This window comes from Haliotis rubra, unplaced genomic scaffold (assembly GCF_003918875.1).
Source record: "Haliotis rubra isolate DU_JTF1 unplaced genomic scaffold, ASM391887v1 Scf365, whole genome shotgun sequence".
Classification (NCBI taxonomy): domain Eukaryota; kingdom Metazoa; phylum Mollusca; class Gastropoda; order Lepetellida; family Haliotidae; genus Haliotis; species Haliotis rubra.
Genome location: NW_025767041.1, coordinates 681,607 through 695,365, shown reverse-complemented (window position 1 = coordinate 695,365; position 13,759 = coordinate 681,607). Strand labels below are relative to the sequence as shown.

Here is a 13,759-nt window from a genome sequence, read left to right as displayed (position 1 = left end):
GGAGTGTTAGTACATGTAGTAGTATTGACATTGATTGTGATGCATGGCATGGAGCTGCTAGTACATGTAGTAGTATTGACATTGATTGTGCTGCATGGCATGGAGTGTTAGTACATGTAGTAGTATTGACATTGATTGTGCTGCATGGCATGGAGTGTTAGTACATGTAGTAGTATTGACATTGATTGTGATGCATGGCATGGAGTGTTAGTACATGTAGTAGTATTGACATTGATTGTGATGCATGGCATGGAGTGTCAGTACATGTAGTAGTATTGACATTGATTGTGATGCATGGCATGGAGTGTTAGTACATGTAGTAGTATTGACATTGATTGTGATGCATGGCATGGAGTGTTAGTACATGTAGTAGTATTGACATTGATTGTGATGCATGGCATGGAGGTCAGTACATGTAGTAGTATTGACATTGATTGTGATGCATGGCATGGAGTGTTAGTACATGTAGTAGTATTGACATTGATTGTGATGCATGGCATGGAGTGTTAGTACATGTAGTAGTATTGACATTGATTGTGATGCATGGCATGGAGTGTCAGTACATGTAGTAGTATTGACATTGATTGTGATGCATGGCATGGAGTGTCAGTACATGTAGTAGTATTGACATTGATTGTGATGCATGGCATGGAGTGTTAGTACATGTAGTAGTATTGACATTGATTGTGCTGCATGGCATGGAGTGTTAGTACATGTAGTAGTATTGACATTGATTGTGATGCATGGCATGGAGTGTCAGTACATGTAGTAGTATTGACATTGATTGTGATGCATGGCATGGAGTGTTAGTACATGTAGTAGTATTGACATTGATTGTGATGCATGGCATGGAGTGTTAGTACATGTAGTAGTATTGACATTGATTGTGATGCATGGCATGGAGTGTTAGTACATGTAGTAGTATTGACATTGATTGTGATGCATGGCATGGAGTGTTAGTACATGTAGTAGTATTGACATTGATTGTGCAGATGTGCCAAGTCGCAGCAGTCACCCTGGAACTATGAAGTACATTGCTCAAACATCTCAAAACCCCAGAACAGGGAAGGAAAACAGACCAAAGGGACCCAAGTGTGGCCAGTGTGAGGACCGTGTAGCCTGTCTGGTCAGTTACATTTCATCATTACTAAGCTTCCTTAAGTTAATAGCGTGTTGTACAGTTGTTGTCCGTGGCCATGGTGGGACAGAAACATCTGTGAATGCCTCCATGTGTTCCCCTTGTTTCCAGATGGATCAGGTGATGTATTGCCACACTCAGTGTGAGATGGTGCTGGCATACACAGGCGGTCTAGTCACATTGTTGTTTTCATAAATTCTTGTAGTTTTTTACTTTAAGTTCCTGCTATTATTGCCACATGTTTTATTTGGGAGCCTCTGAAGATTTTAGGTGGTTGTGTTGCCTGTTACTGTTTCAGACCTGCGTTCAGTGTTCAGAACATTATTGTTCCGGCTGCTTTGCTGCATTTCACCTTCGTGGAGCTCTGAAGAAACATCGGAGTGTGCCCCTCCAGGTGAGATACTATTGTAACATTTGAGTGTACCCCTCCAGGTGAGATACTATAGTAACATGAGAGTGTGCCCTTCCAGATGGGATACTGTTGTAATATGGGAATGTGCCCCTCCAGGTGAGATACTATTGTAACATGGGAGGGTGCCCCCAGATGGAATACTGTTGTAACATGGGAGGGTGCCCCGCCAGGTGAGATACTGTTGTAACATGAGAGTGTGCCCCTCCAGATAAGATACTATTGTAACATGGGAGTGTGCCCCTCCAGATGGAATACTGTTGTAACATGGGAGGGTGCCCCTCCATGTGAGATACTGTTGTAACATGGGAGTGTACCCATCTAGGTGAGATACTGTTGTAATGTGGGAGCGTGCCCCTCCAGATGGAATACTGTTGTAACATGGGAGTGTGCCCCTCCAGCTGAGATATTGTTGTAACATAGGAGTGTGCCCCTCCAGGTGAGGTACTGTTGTAACATGGGAATGTGCCCCTCCAGGTGAGATACTGTTGTAACATGGGAGTGTACCCCTCCAGGTGAGATACTATTGTAACATGGGAATGTGCCCCTCCAGGTGAGATATTGTTGTAACATGGGAATGTGCCCCTCAGGTGAGATACTGTTGTAACATGGGAATGTGCCCCTCAGGTGAGATACTGTTGTAACATGGGAGTGTGTGAATACTGTAATATGGGAGCGTGCCCCTCCAGATGGAATACTGTTGTAACATGGGAGGGTGCCCCTCCATGTGAGATACTGTTGTAACATGGGAGTGTACCCATCTAGGTGAGATACTGTTGTAATGTGGGAGCGTGCCCCTCCAGATGGAATACTGTTGTAACATGGGAGTGTGCCCCTCCAGCTGAGATATTGTTGTAACATGGGAGTGTGCCCCTCCAGGAGAGGTACTGTTGTAACATGGGAATGTGCCCCTCCAGGTGAGATACTGTTGTAACATGGGAGTGTACCCCTCCAGGTGAGAAACTATTGTAACATGGGAATGTGCCCTCCAGGTGAGATATTGTTGTAACATGGGAATGTGCCCCTCCAGGTGAGATACTGTTGTAACATGGGAATGTGCCCCTCCAGGTGAGATACTGTTGTAACATGGGAGTGTGCCCTTTCAGAAAGGATACTGTTGTAATATGGGAGTGTGCGCCTCCAGGTGAGATACTGTTGTAACATGGGAGTGTGCCCCTCCAGATGGGATACTGTTGTAATATGGGAGTGTGCCCCTCCAGGTGAGATACTGTTGTAACATGGGAGTGTGCTTGCTTCCTTCTTCCTCCCCTTCCCCCCTCCCCCCAAGGTGAGATACTATTGTTCCATGGATGTACTTGTGCTACCATTGACTGAAAGTGACTGATTGTACATCATCTTGCCCTGATGATGTTGAATGTTGCTTGTGCTACCATTGACTGAAGGTGTGTGATTGTACATCATCATGCCCTGGGATGATGTTGAATGTTGCTTGTGCTACCATTGACTGAAGGTGACTGATTGTACATCATCTTGCCCTGATAATGCTTGTGCTACCATTGACTGAAGGTGTGTGATTGTACATCATCTTGCCCTGATGATGTTGAATGATGCTTGTGCTTCCATTGACTGAAGGTGTGTGATTGTACATCATCTTGCCCTGATGATGTTGAATGCTGCTTGTGCTACCATTGACTGAAGGTGTGTGATTGTACATCATCTTGCCCTGATGATGTTGAATGCTGCTTGTGCTACCATTGACTGAAGGTGTGTGATTGTACATCATCTTGCCCTGGGATGATGTTGAATGTTGCTTGTGCAACCATTGACTGAAGGTGACTGATATTACATCATCTTGCCCTGATAATGCTTGTGCTACCATTAACTGAAGGTGTTTGATTGTACATCATCTTGCCCTGATGATGTTGAATGCTGCTTGTGCTACCATTGACTGAAGGTGACTGATTGTACATCATCTTGCCCTGATGATGTTGAATGTTGCTTGTGCTACCATTGACTGAAGGTGTGTGATTGTACATCATCTTGCCCTGATAATGCTTGTGCTACCATTGACTGAAAGTGTTTGATTGTACATCATCTTGCCCTGATGATGTTGAATGCTGCTTGTGCTACCATTGACTGAAGGTGTGTGATTGTACATCATCTTACCCTGGTGATGTTGAATGTTGCTTGTGCTACCATTGACTGAAGGTGTGTGATTGTACATCATCTTGCCCCTGATGATGTTTAATGCCTGCTTGTGCTACCATTGACTGAAGGTGTGTGATTGTACATCATCTTACCCTGGTGATGTTGAATGTTGCTTGTGCTACCATTGACTGAAGGTGACTGATTTTACATCATCTTGCCCTGATGATGTTTAATGCTGCTTGTGCTACCATTGACTGAAAGTGTGTGATTGTACATCATCTTGCCCTGATGATGTTGAATGTTGCTTGTGCTACCATTGACTGAAGGTGACTGATTTTACATCATCTTGCCCTGATGATGTTTAATGCTGCTTGTGCTACCATTGACTGAAAGTGTGTGATTGTACATCATCTTGCCCTGATGATGTTGAATGTTGCTTGTGCTACCATTGACTGAAGGTGACTGATTTTACATCATCTTGCCCTGATGATGTTTAATGCTGCTTGTGCTACCATTGACTGAAAGTGTGTGATTGTACATCATCTTGCCCTGATGATGTTGAATGTTGCTTGTGCTACTATTGACTGAAGGTGTGTGATTGTACATCATCTTGCCCTGATGATGTTGAATGCTGCTTGTGCTACCATTGACTGAAGGTGACTGATTGTACATCATCTTGCCCTGATGATGTTGAATGCTGCTTGTGCTACCAACCACTAAAGGTGACTGATTGTGCATCATCTTGCCCTGATAATGCTTATGCTACCATTGACTGAAGGTGTTTGATTGTACATCATCTTGCCCTGATGATGTTGAATGTTGCTTGTGCTACCATTGACTGAAGGTGACTGATTTTACATCATCTTGCCCTGATGATGTTGAATGCTGCTTGTGCTACCATTGACTGAAAGTGTGTGATTGTACATCATCTTGCCCTGATGATGTTGAATGCTGCTTGTGCTACTATTGACTGAAGGTGTGTGATTGTACATCATCTTGCCCTGATGATGTTGAATGTTGCTTGTGCTACCATTGACTGAAGGTGTGTGATTGTACATCATCTTGCCCTGGTGATGTTGAATGTTGCTTGTGCTACCATTGACTGAAGGTGACTGATTTTATATCATCTTGCCCTGATGATGTTGAATGCTGCTTGTGCTACCATTGACTGAAAATGTGTGATTGTACATCATCTTGCCCTGATGATGTTGAATGTTGCTTGTGCTACCATTGACTGAAGGTGACTGATTGTACATCATCTTGCCCTGATGATGTTGAATGTTGCTTGTGCTACCATTGACTGAAGGTGTGTGATTGTACATCATCTTGCCCTGATGATGTTGAATGCTGCTTGTGCTACCAACCACTAAAGGTGACTGATTGTGCATCATCTTGCCCTGATAATGCTTATGCTACCATTGACTGAAAGTGTTTGATTGTACATCATCTTGCCCTGATGATGTTGAATGTTGCTTGTGCAACCATTGACTGAAGGTGACTGATTGTACATTATCTTGCCCTGATAATGCTTGTGCTACCATTGACTGAAGGTGTTTGATTGTACATCATCTTGCCCTGGTGATGTTGAATGCTGCTTGTGCTACCATTGACTGAAGGTGTGTGATTGTACATCATCTTGCCTTGATGATGTTGAATGTTGCTTGTGCTACCATTGACTGAAGGTGACTGATTGTACATCATCTTGCCCTGATGATGTTGAATGTTGCTTGTGCTACCATTGACTGAAGGTGTGTGATTGTACATCATCTTGCCCTGATAATGCTTGTGCTACCATTGACTGAAAGTGTTTGATTGTACATCATCTTGCCCTGATGATGTTGAATGTTGCTTGTGCTACCATTGACTGAAGGTGTGTGATTGTACATCATCTTACCCTGGTGATGTTGAATGTTGCTTGTGCTACCATTGACTGAAGGTGTGATTGTACATCATCTTGCCCTGATGATGTTTAATGCTGCTTGTGCTACCATTGACTGAAGGTGTGTGATTGTACATCATCTTACCCTGGTGATGTTGAATGTTGCTTGTGCTACCATTGACTGAAGGTGACTGATTTTACATCATCTTGCCCTGATGATGTTGAATGCTGCTTGTGCTACCATTGACTGAAAGTGTGTGATTGTACATCATCTTGCCCTGATGATGTTGAATGTTGCTTGTGCTACTATTGACTGAAGGTGTGTGATTGTACATCATCTTGCCCTGATGATGTTGAATGTTGCTTGTGCTACTATTGACTGAAGGTGTGTGATTGTACATCATCTTGCCCTGATGATGTTGAATGCTGCTTGTGCTACCATTGACTGAAGGTGACTGATTGTACATCATCTTGCCCTGATGATGTTGAATGCTGCTTGTGCTACCAACCACTAAAGGTGACTGATTGTGCATCATCTTGCCCTGATAATGCTTATGCTACCATTGACTGAAAGTGTTTGATTGTACATCATCTTGCCCTGATGATGTTGAATGTTGCTTTTTGTACCGATCACTTTTTGCCTGGTCCAGATATTTACAGGCCATCTTGAATATTACCTTGGAATATATGAATTGATGTAGAATCAGCTTAGCTACTGGTATATGAGTTCATTCCGATGAATTGTTTACTTGCAGGCATCTGGTCCCAGGCAGTGTATGTCCTCATCGCCCCTGCCCACCCCCCTCCGCCATCACACAGGTAAGGCTGCTCACTCTCACAGAAATAACTACCAAAATCCCAAGATCATATGAAAGAATTTACTGTGTGGTAGCAAGCCTTAGACCAAATAGACTTTTACTTTGTAACCATACATAGAGAATCAGTGTGGCTTCCAGTGGGTACTCAATTTGGCCTTGTAAATTAATTACCTTTGTTGTACAGTCATCAGAGTGTATGTGTATGTTTAGACATAAGACACACAATTTAGTACTACCATTCCCATTCCTCAAAGTGCTTCTAGATCCACTTTCATGATTGTTTTATTGAGAGGGATTGTTTTGGTGAAGGGGCATCAGGACAGTAGTCCTCGCACTACAAAAGAAAATCCATAAATATTGTAGTCTTCACAGAAAAGTAAATGCTGATACACCTTTGTGCAAAGTCCACCATTTTTGTAATTTCTACCTGTCATGTAATGCCATTCATTGGAAGTGGCTCATGATGATCCTGATGTGATGTTGTAGAGAGATGAAGCCGTCCCCAGCAGTAGGCGCTGTATCCAGCAGCATCAGCTACCAGGTACGTTGAGGGATACAGGAAAGTAAAAAGGGCACCAGTACAGAGTTCATCATTCATTTTGATCGGAATAGGTTTTCACTTCCTCGTGGTTGTTAGAGAGGGTGGCTAGTCAGGCTCTTGGTCTGCCTGGTTGTCATGAGACAGGGATGGGGAGATTCATAGGTTTACCCACCTGCTGGTCTGCCTGGTTGTTATGAGACAGGGATGGGGGAGATTCATAGGTTTACCCACTGCTGGTCTGCCTGGTTGTCATGAGACAGGGATGGTGTGGGAGATTCATAGGTTTACTCCACCTGCTGGTCTGCCTGGTTGTCATGAGACAGGGATGGTGTGTGGGAGATTCATAGGTTTACCCACTGCTGGTCTGCCTGGTTGTCATGAGACAGGGATGGTGTGGGAGATTCATAGGTTTACCCACTGCTGGAATGACTGGCCTAGATTTCATTATTTAGATGTTGCTATGAACTTGATGGAATATTCCAGGCTGTGATGTAAAACATGCCCAAATTCATTCTAACCTTTCATGCAGTCTTACCCATCCATTTGTACCAATGATAATCAAACTCTGTTGAGGGATTGAGTGAGTATGGTGTTTAGAGGCAGTTGTCCATGGTACAAGTCACATTGATGACTATCACAAATAGAGTTGTTAAAATGATGTCATACTACTGTAGTAGCAAACACTTATACAGATGGTCAGTTCCAGAAATGACTGTGTAGGAAACATAAAATCACTTGAAAGTTCTGTCAGATTGTTGTCATTGATAGATGCAGTCAACTTGTTGTTTGTATGAGAGCATGATGTACTTTGTTGACAGGAATCAGAGCGAAATGGCCCTGAGGGTGCTAGTGGTTCATACGAGTCGGCGGGTGATTTGTTGTCTGTATGAGAGCATGATGTATTTTGTTGACAGGAATCAGAGCGAAATGGCCCTGAGGGTGCTAGTGGTTCATAATGAAGTGGCATGGGTGATTTGTTGTTTGTATGAGAGCATGATGTATTTTGTTGACAGGAATCAGAGCCGAAATGGCCCTGAGGGGTGCTAGTGGTTCATAATGAGTCATGCGGTGATTTGTTGTTTGTATGAGAGCATGATGTATTTTGTTGACAGGAATCAGAGCGAAATGGCCCTGAGGGTGCTAGTGGTTCATACAAGTCGGCGGGTGATTTGTTGTTTGTATGAGAGCATGATGTATTTTGTTGACAGGAATCAGAGCGAAATGGCCCTGAGGGTGCTAGCGGTTCATAACCGAGTCGGCGGGTGACTTATTGTCTGTATGAGAGCATGATGTATTTTGTTGACAGGAATCAGAGCGAAATGGCCCTGAGGGTGCAAGTGGTTCATACGAGTCGGCAAGAGACTTGTTGGCAGGTCAGTACAATGAAGCCGAGAGTGCTGCATCCTTCCAAGCAGCTCTACTGGCATGGAGGCAGGGTGATGACTTCCCCTCACCAACTGTCTCACCGCACAGGGCCATTTCTCCTCGGAAAGCAACAGGTAGGTGGTAGTGTGTATTCTGAAAGCTTATACATGTAGCTCATGTTAATATGGTGAATGTGAAAGCCTATACATGTAGCTAATGTTAATATGGTGAATGTGAAAGCCTATACATGTAGCTCATGTTAATATGGTGAATGTGAAAGCCTATACATGTAGCTCTTGTTAATATGGTGAATGTGAAAGCCTATACATGTAGTTCTTGTTAATATGGTGAATGTGGTGTGATTGTACATCATCTTGCCCCTGGGATGATGTTGAATGTTGCTTGTGCTACACCATTGACTGGGTGACTGATTGTACATCATCTTGCCCTGATGATGTTGAATGGTGGCGTGGCTGACTGAAGGTGTGTGATTGTACATCATCTTACCTGATGATGTTGAATGCTGCTTGTGCTACCATTGACTGAAGGTGTGTGATTGTACATCATCTTGCCTGATGATGGTGAATGCCCGCTTTGTGCTACCATTGACTGAAGGTGTGTGATTGTACATCATCTTGCCCTGGGATGATGTTGAATGTGCTTGTGCAACCATTGACTGAAAGGTGACTGATATTACTCATCTTGCCCTGATAATGCTTGTGCTACCATTAACTGAAGGTGTTTGATTGTACATCATCTTGCCCTGATGATGTTGAATGCTACTTGTGCTACCATTGACTGAAGGTGTTGTTCGCACATCTATCTTGCCTGATGATGTTGGTATATTTCAACGTGCTACCATTGACTGAAGGTGTGTGATTGTACATCATCTTGCCCTGATGATGTTGAATGCTGCTTATTGCTACCATTGACTGTAGAAGGTGTGTGATTGTACATCATCTTACCTAGTGATGTTGAATGTTGTACGTACCATTGACTGAGGTAGGCTGATTTTATATCATCTTGCTGATGATGTTGATGCTGCTTGCATGCTGCAAATTGACTGAGATGTGTTGGCGCATCATCTTGCCCTGATGATGTTGAATGTTGCTGTGCTACCATTGACTGAAGGTGACTGATTGTACATCATCTTGCCTGATGATGTTGAATGGTAGCTTTATTGCTACCATTGACTGAAAGATTTGATTTTACATCATCTTGCCTGATGTTGAATGCTGCTTGTGCTACCACCAACCACTAAGGTGACTGATTGTGCATCATCTTGCCTGATAATGCTATGCTACCATTGACTGAGGTGTTTGATTGTACATCATCTTACCCTGATGATGTTGGGAATGTTGCCCAATGCAACCATTGACTAGAAGGTGACTGATTGTACATTATCTTGCCCTGATGAAGTAGCGGTACTACCATTGACTGAAGGGTGTTTGATTTGTACATCATCTTGCCTGATGATGTTGAATGCTAACTGTGCTACCATTGACTGAAGGTGTGTGATTACGTACATCATCTTGCCCTGATGATGTTGAATGTTGCTTGTGCTACCACCATTGACTGAAGGTGGCTGATTGGCGCATCATCTTGCCCTGATGATGTTGAATGTTGCTTGTGCTACCATTGACTGAAGGTGTTATTGATTGTACATCATCTTGCCCTGATAATGCTTGTGCTACCATTGACTGAAAGTGTTTGATTGTGGCCATCGTGTTTACCCTGGTGATGATGTTAGATACTGCTTATTAACTAACACCATTGACTGAAAGGTGTGTGATGGTAAATCATCTTGCCCTGATGATGTTTAATGCTGCTTGTGCTACCATTGACTGAAGGTGTGTGATTGTACATCATCTTACTGTTGATGTTGAATGTTGCTTGTGCCACCATTGACTGAAGGTGTGTGATTTGTACATGTCTTGCCCTGATAATGCTTGTGCCTATTATTTCGAAAATTAACGTTTTGCATCATCTTGCCTGATGATGTTGAATGCTATGTGCTACCATTGACTGAAGGTGTGTGATTGTACATCATCGCCTGATGATGTTGAATGTTGCTTGTGCTACCATTGACTGAAGGTGGCTGATTGTACATCATCTTGCCCTGATGATGTTGAATGTTCTTGTGCTACCATTTGACTGAAGGTGTGTGATTGTACATCATCTTGCCTGATAATGCTTGTGCTACCATTGACTGAAAGTGTTTGATTTGTACATCATCTTACCTGCGGTGATGTTGAATGTTGCTTATACCATTGACTGAAGGGTGTGTGATTGTACATCATGCGCCTGATGATGTTTAATGCTGCTTATTGCTACCATTGACTGAAGGTGTGGCGTTGTACATCATCTTACCTGGTGATGTTGGATGTTGGCATTATACCATTGACTGAGATGTGTGATTGTACATATCGCACCCTGATAATGCTTGTGCTACCATTGACTGAAAGTATTGTTTGATTTTATCATCTTGCCCTGATGATGTTTAATGCTATGATGCTACCATTGACTGAAAAGTGTTTGATTGGTATCATCATGTGCCTGATGATGTTGAATGTTTAACTTGTGCTACTACTATTGGCTGAAGGGTTATTGATGATTGTACATCATCTTGCCTGATGATGTTGAATGTTGCTTTGTGCTACTATTGAACAGAAGGTTGATATTGATTGTTACATCATCTTGCCCTGATGATGTTGAATGCTGCTTATTAACACCACCATTGACTGAAGGTGAGCTGATTGGTACATCATGCTTGCCCTGATGATGTTGAATGCTGCTTATTATACCAACCACTAAAAGGTGACTGATTGTGCATCATCTTGCCCTGATAATGCTTATCTTTACCATTGACTGAAGGTGTTTGATACGTACATCATCTTGCTACCGAATGATGTTGAATGTTGCTTATTGCTTTACAAATTGTTACTGAAATTGTGTGATTATTACATCATCATGCCCTGATGATGTTGAATGATTTGGCATTAGCTACTATTGACTGAAGGTTGTTATTGATTGTACATCATCTTGCTTTGATAGATGTTGGATATTTAGCAACGTGCTACCATTGACTGAAGGTGTTATTGATTGGCATCATCTTGCCTGGTGATGTTGAATGTTTTGCTTGTGCTACCATTGACTGAAGGTGACTGATTTTACTTATCATCTTGCCTGATGATGTTGAATGCTTGCTTGTGCTACCATTGACTGAAAATGTGTTGATTCGGCGCATCTTTGCCCTGATGATGTTGAGATGTTGCTTGTGCTGCCACCGTTGACTGAAGGTGACTGATTGTACATCATCTTGCCCTGATGATGTTGAATATTTGCTTATTGCTACCATTGACTGAAGGTGTGTGATTGGTACATCATCTTGCCCTGATGATGTTTAATTAACAGCATTGCTACCAACCACTTCAAAGGTGGGCTGATTGTGCATCATCTTGCCCTGAAGTAATGCTTCGCTAGCTGCACCATTATTTGAAAGTGTTTGATTGTACATCATCTTGCCCTGATGATTGTTCGGAATGTTAGCAATTTTAACCATTGACTGAGGAAGGTGACGTGATTGTACATTATCTTGCCCTGAGTAATGCTTGTGCTACCATTGACTGAAGGTGTTTGATTGTACATCATCTTGCCCTGATGATGTTGAATGCTGCTTAATGCTACCATTGACTGAAGGTGTGTGATTGTACATCATCGCGCTGATGATGGTTGAATCATTTGCTTAATAACTACCATTGACTGAAGGTGGCTGATTGTACATCATCTTGCCCTGATGATGTTGAATGTGTAGCCCCAATAGCTACCATTGACTGAAGGTGTGATGATTGTACATCATCTTTGCCCTGATAATGCTTGTGCTGCCATTGACTGAAGGTGTTTGATTGTAAATCATGCTTGCCCTGATGATGTTGAATGCTGCTTGTGCTACCATTGACTGAAGGTGATGTGATGGGTGCATCATCTTACCCTGGTGATGTTGAATGTTGCTTTGTGCTACCATTGGCTGAAGGTTGTTATTGATTAATACGTAATCTTGCTGATGATGTTTAATGCTGCTTGTGCTACCATTGACTGAAGGTTATTAGCGATTTAGTACATCATCCTTACCCACTGGTGATGTTGAATGTTGCTTATTGCTACCATTGACTGAAGGTGTGTGATTGTACGCATCATCTTGCCCATGATAATGCTTACATGCTACCATTGACTGAAAGGTGTTTGAATTTATTTGTACATCATCTTGCCCTGATGATGTTGAATGTTGCTTATGCTTTACCATTGACTGAAGGTGACTGATTTTTACATCATCTTGCCCTGATGATGTTGAATGTTAGCTGTGCTGCACTATTGACTGAAGGTGTTAATGATTGTACATCATCTTGCCTGATGATGATGTTGAATGTTTAACTGTGCTACCATTGACTGAAGGTGTTAAATGATGGCGCATCATCTTGCCCTGGTGATGTTGAATGTTAGCTTGTGCTACCATTGACTGAAAGGTGACTGATTTTTATATCATCTTGCCCTGATGATGTTGAATAACAGCATTAGCTACCATTGACTGAAAATGTGGCGTTGTCCATCATCTTGCCCTGATGATGTTGAATGCCCTGCTTGTGCTACCATTGAGCTGAAGGTGTCTGATGGAGTACATCATCTTACCCTGGTGATGTTGAATGTTGCTTATTGCTACCATTGACTGAAGGTTGTATTGATTGTACATCATCTTGCCCCAATGATGTTTAATGCTGCTTGTGCTACCATTGACTGAAGGTGTGCGTGATTGTACATCATCTTACCCTGCGTGATGTTGAATGTTGTTTGTGCAATGTACCATTGACTGAAGGTGTGTGATTGTACATCATCTTGCCCTGATAATGCTTGTGCTACCATTGACTGAAAGTGTTTGATTTTTACATCATCTTGCCCTGATGATGTTTAATGCTGCTGACTTTACCATTGACTGCGAAGTGTTTGATTGTACATCATCTTGCCCTGATGATGTTGAATGTTAACTTGATGCTACTATTGACTGAAGGTTGTATTGATTGTACATCATCTTGCCCCGATGATGTTGAATGTTCCCCAGCGTTGCTACTATTGACTGAAGGTTGATGTGATTGTACATCATCTTGCCCTGATGATGTTGAGATAGCTGCTTGTGCTACCATTGACTGAAGGTGACTGATTGTACATCATCTTGCCCTGATGATGTTGAATGCTGCTTATTTGCTTTACCAACCACTAAGGGTGACTGATTGTGCATCATCTTGCTTCCCTGATAATGCTTATGCCACCATTGACTGAAGATTGTTTGATTGTACATCATCTTGCCCTGATGATGTTGAATGTTGCCCGTGCTACCATTGACTGAAGGTGACTGATTTTACATCATCTTGCCCTGATGATGTTGAATGTTGCTGATGCTACCATTGACTGAAAGATGTGTGATTGTACATCATCTTGCCTGATGATG

The 13,759-nt window shown here is 42.5% G+C and overlaps 1 protein-coding gene and 1 long non-coding RNA gene across 2 annotated transcripts in view; both read left to right on the top strand.

Moving 5' to 3' along the window:
- The window catches only part of LOC124285664 (enolase-phosphatase E1-like), a 71,062-nt gene that overhangs the window by 25,722 nt on the left and 31,581 nt on the right, over nucleotides 1-13,759 (top strand). Inside the window, exons 7-8 of the mRNA XM_046721937.1 lie at nucleotides 993-1,126; nucleotides 1,437-1,532. Of these exons, the coding sequence (XP_046577893.1) occupies nucleotides 993-1,126; nucleotides 1,437-1,532 (230 nt within the window). The remainder of the gene's footprint in view (nucleotides 1-992; nucleotides 1,127-1,436; nucleotides 1,533-13,759) is intronic.
- LOC124285637 lies at nucleotides 6,323-7,823 on the top strand. Its single transcript, XR_006900858.1, has 3 exons — nucleotides 6,323-6,354; nucleotides 6,840-6,894; nucleotides 7,713-7,823. It is a non-coding gene; the product is annotated as an uncharacterized LOC124285637 (long non-coding RNA).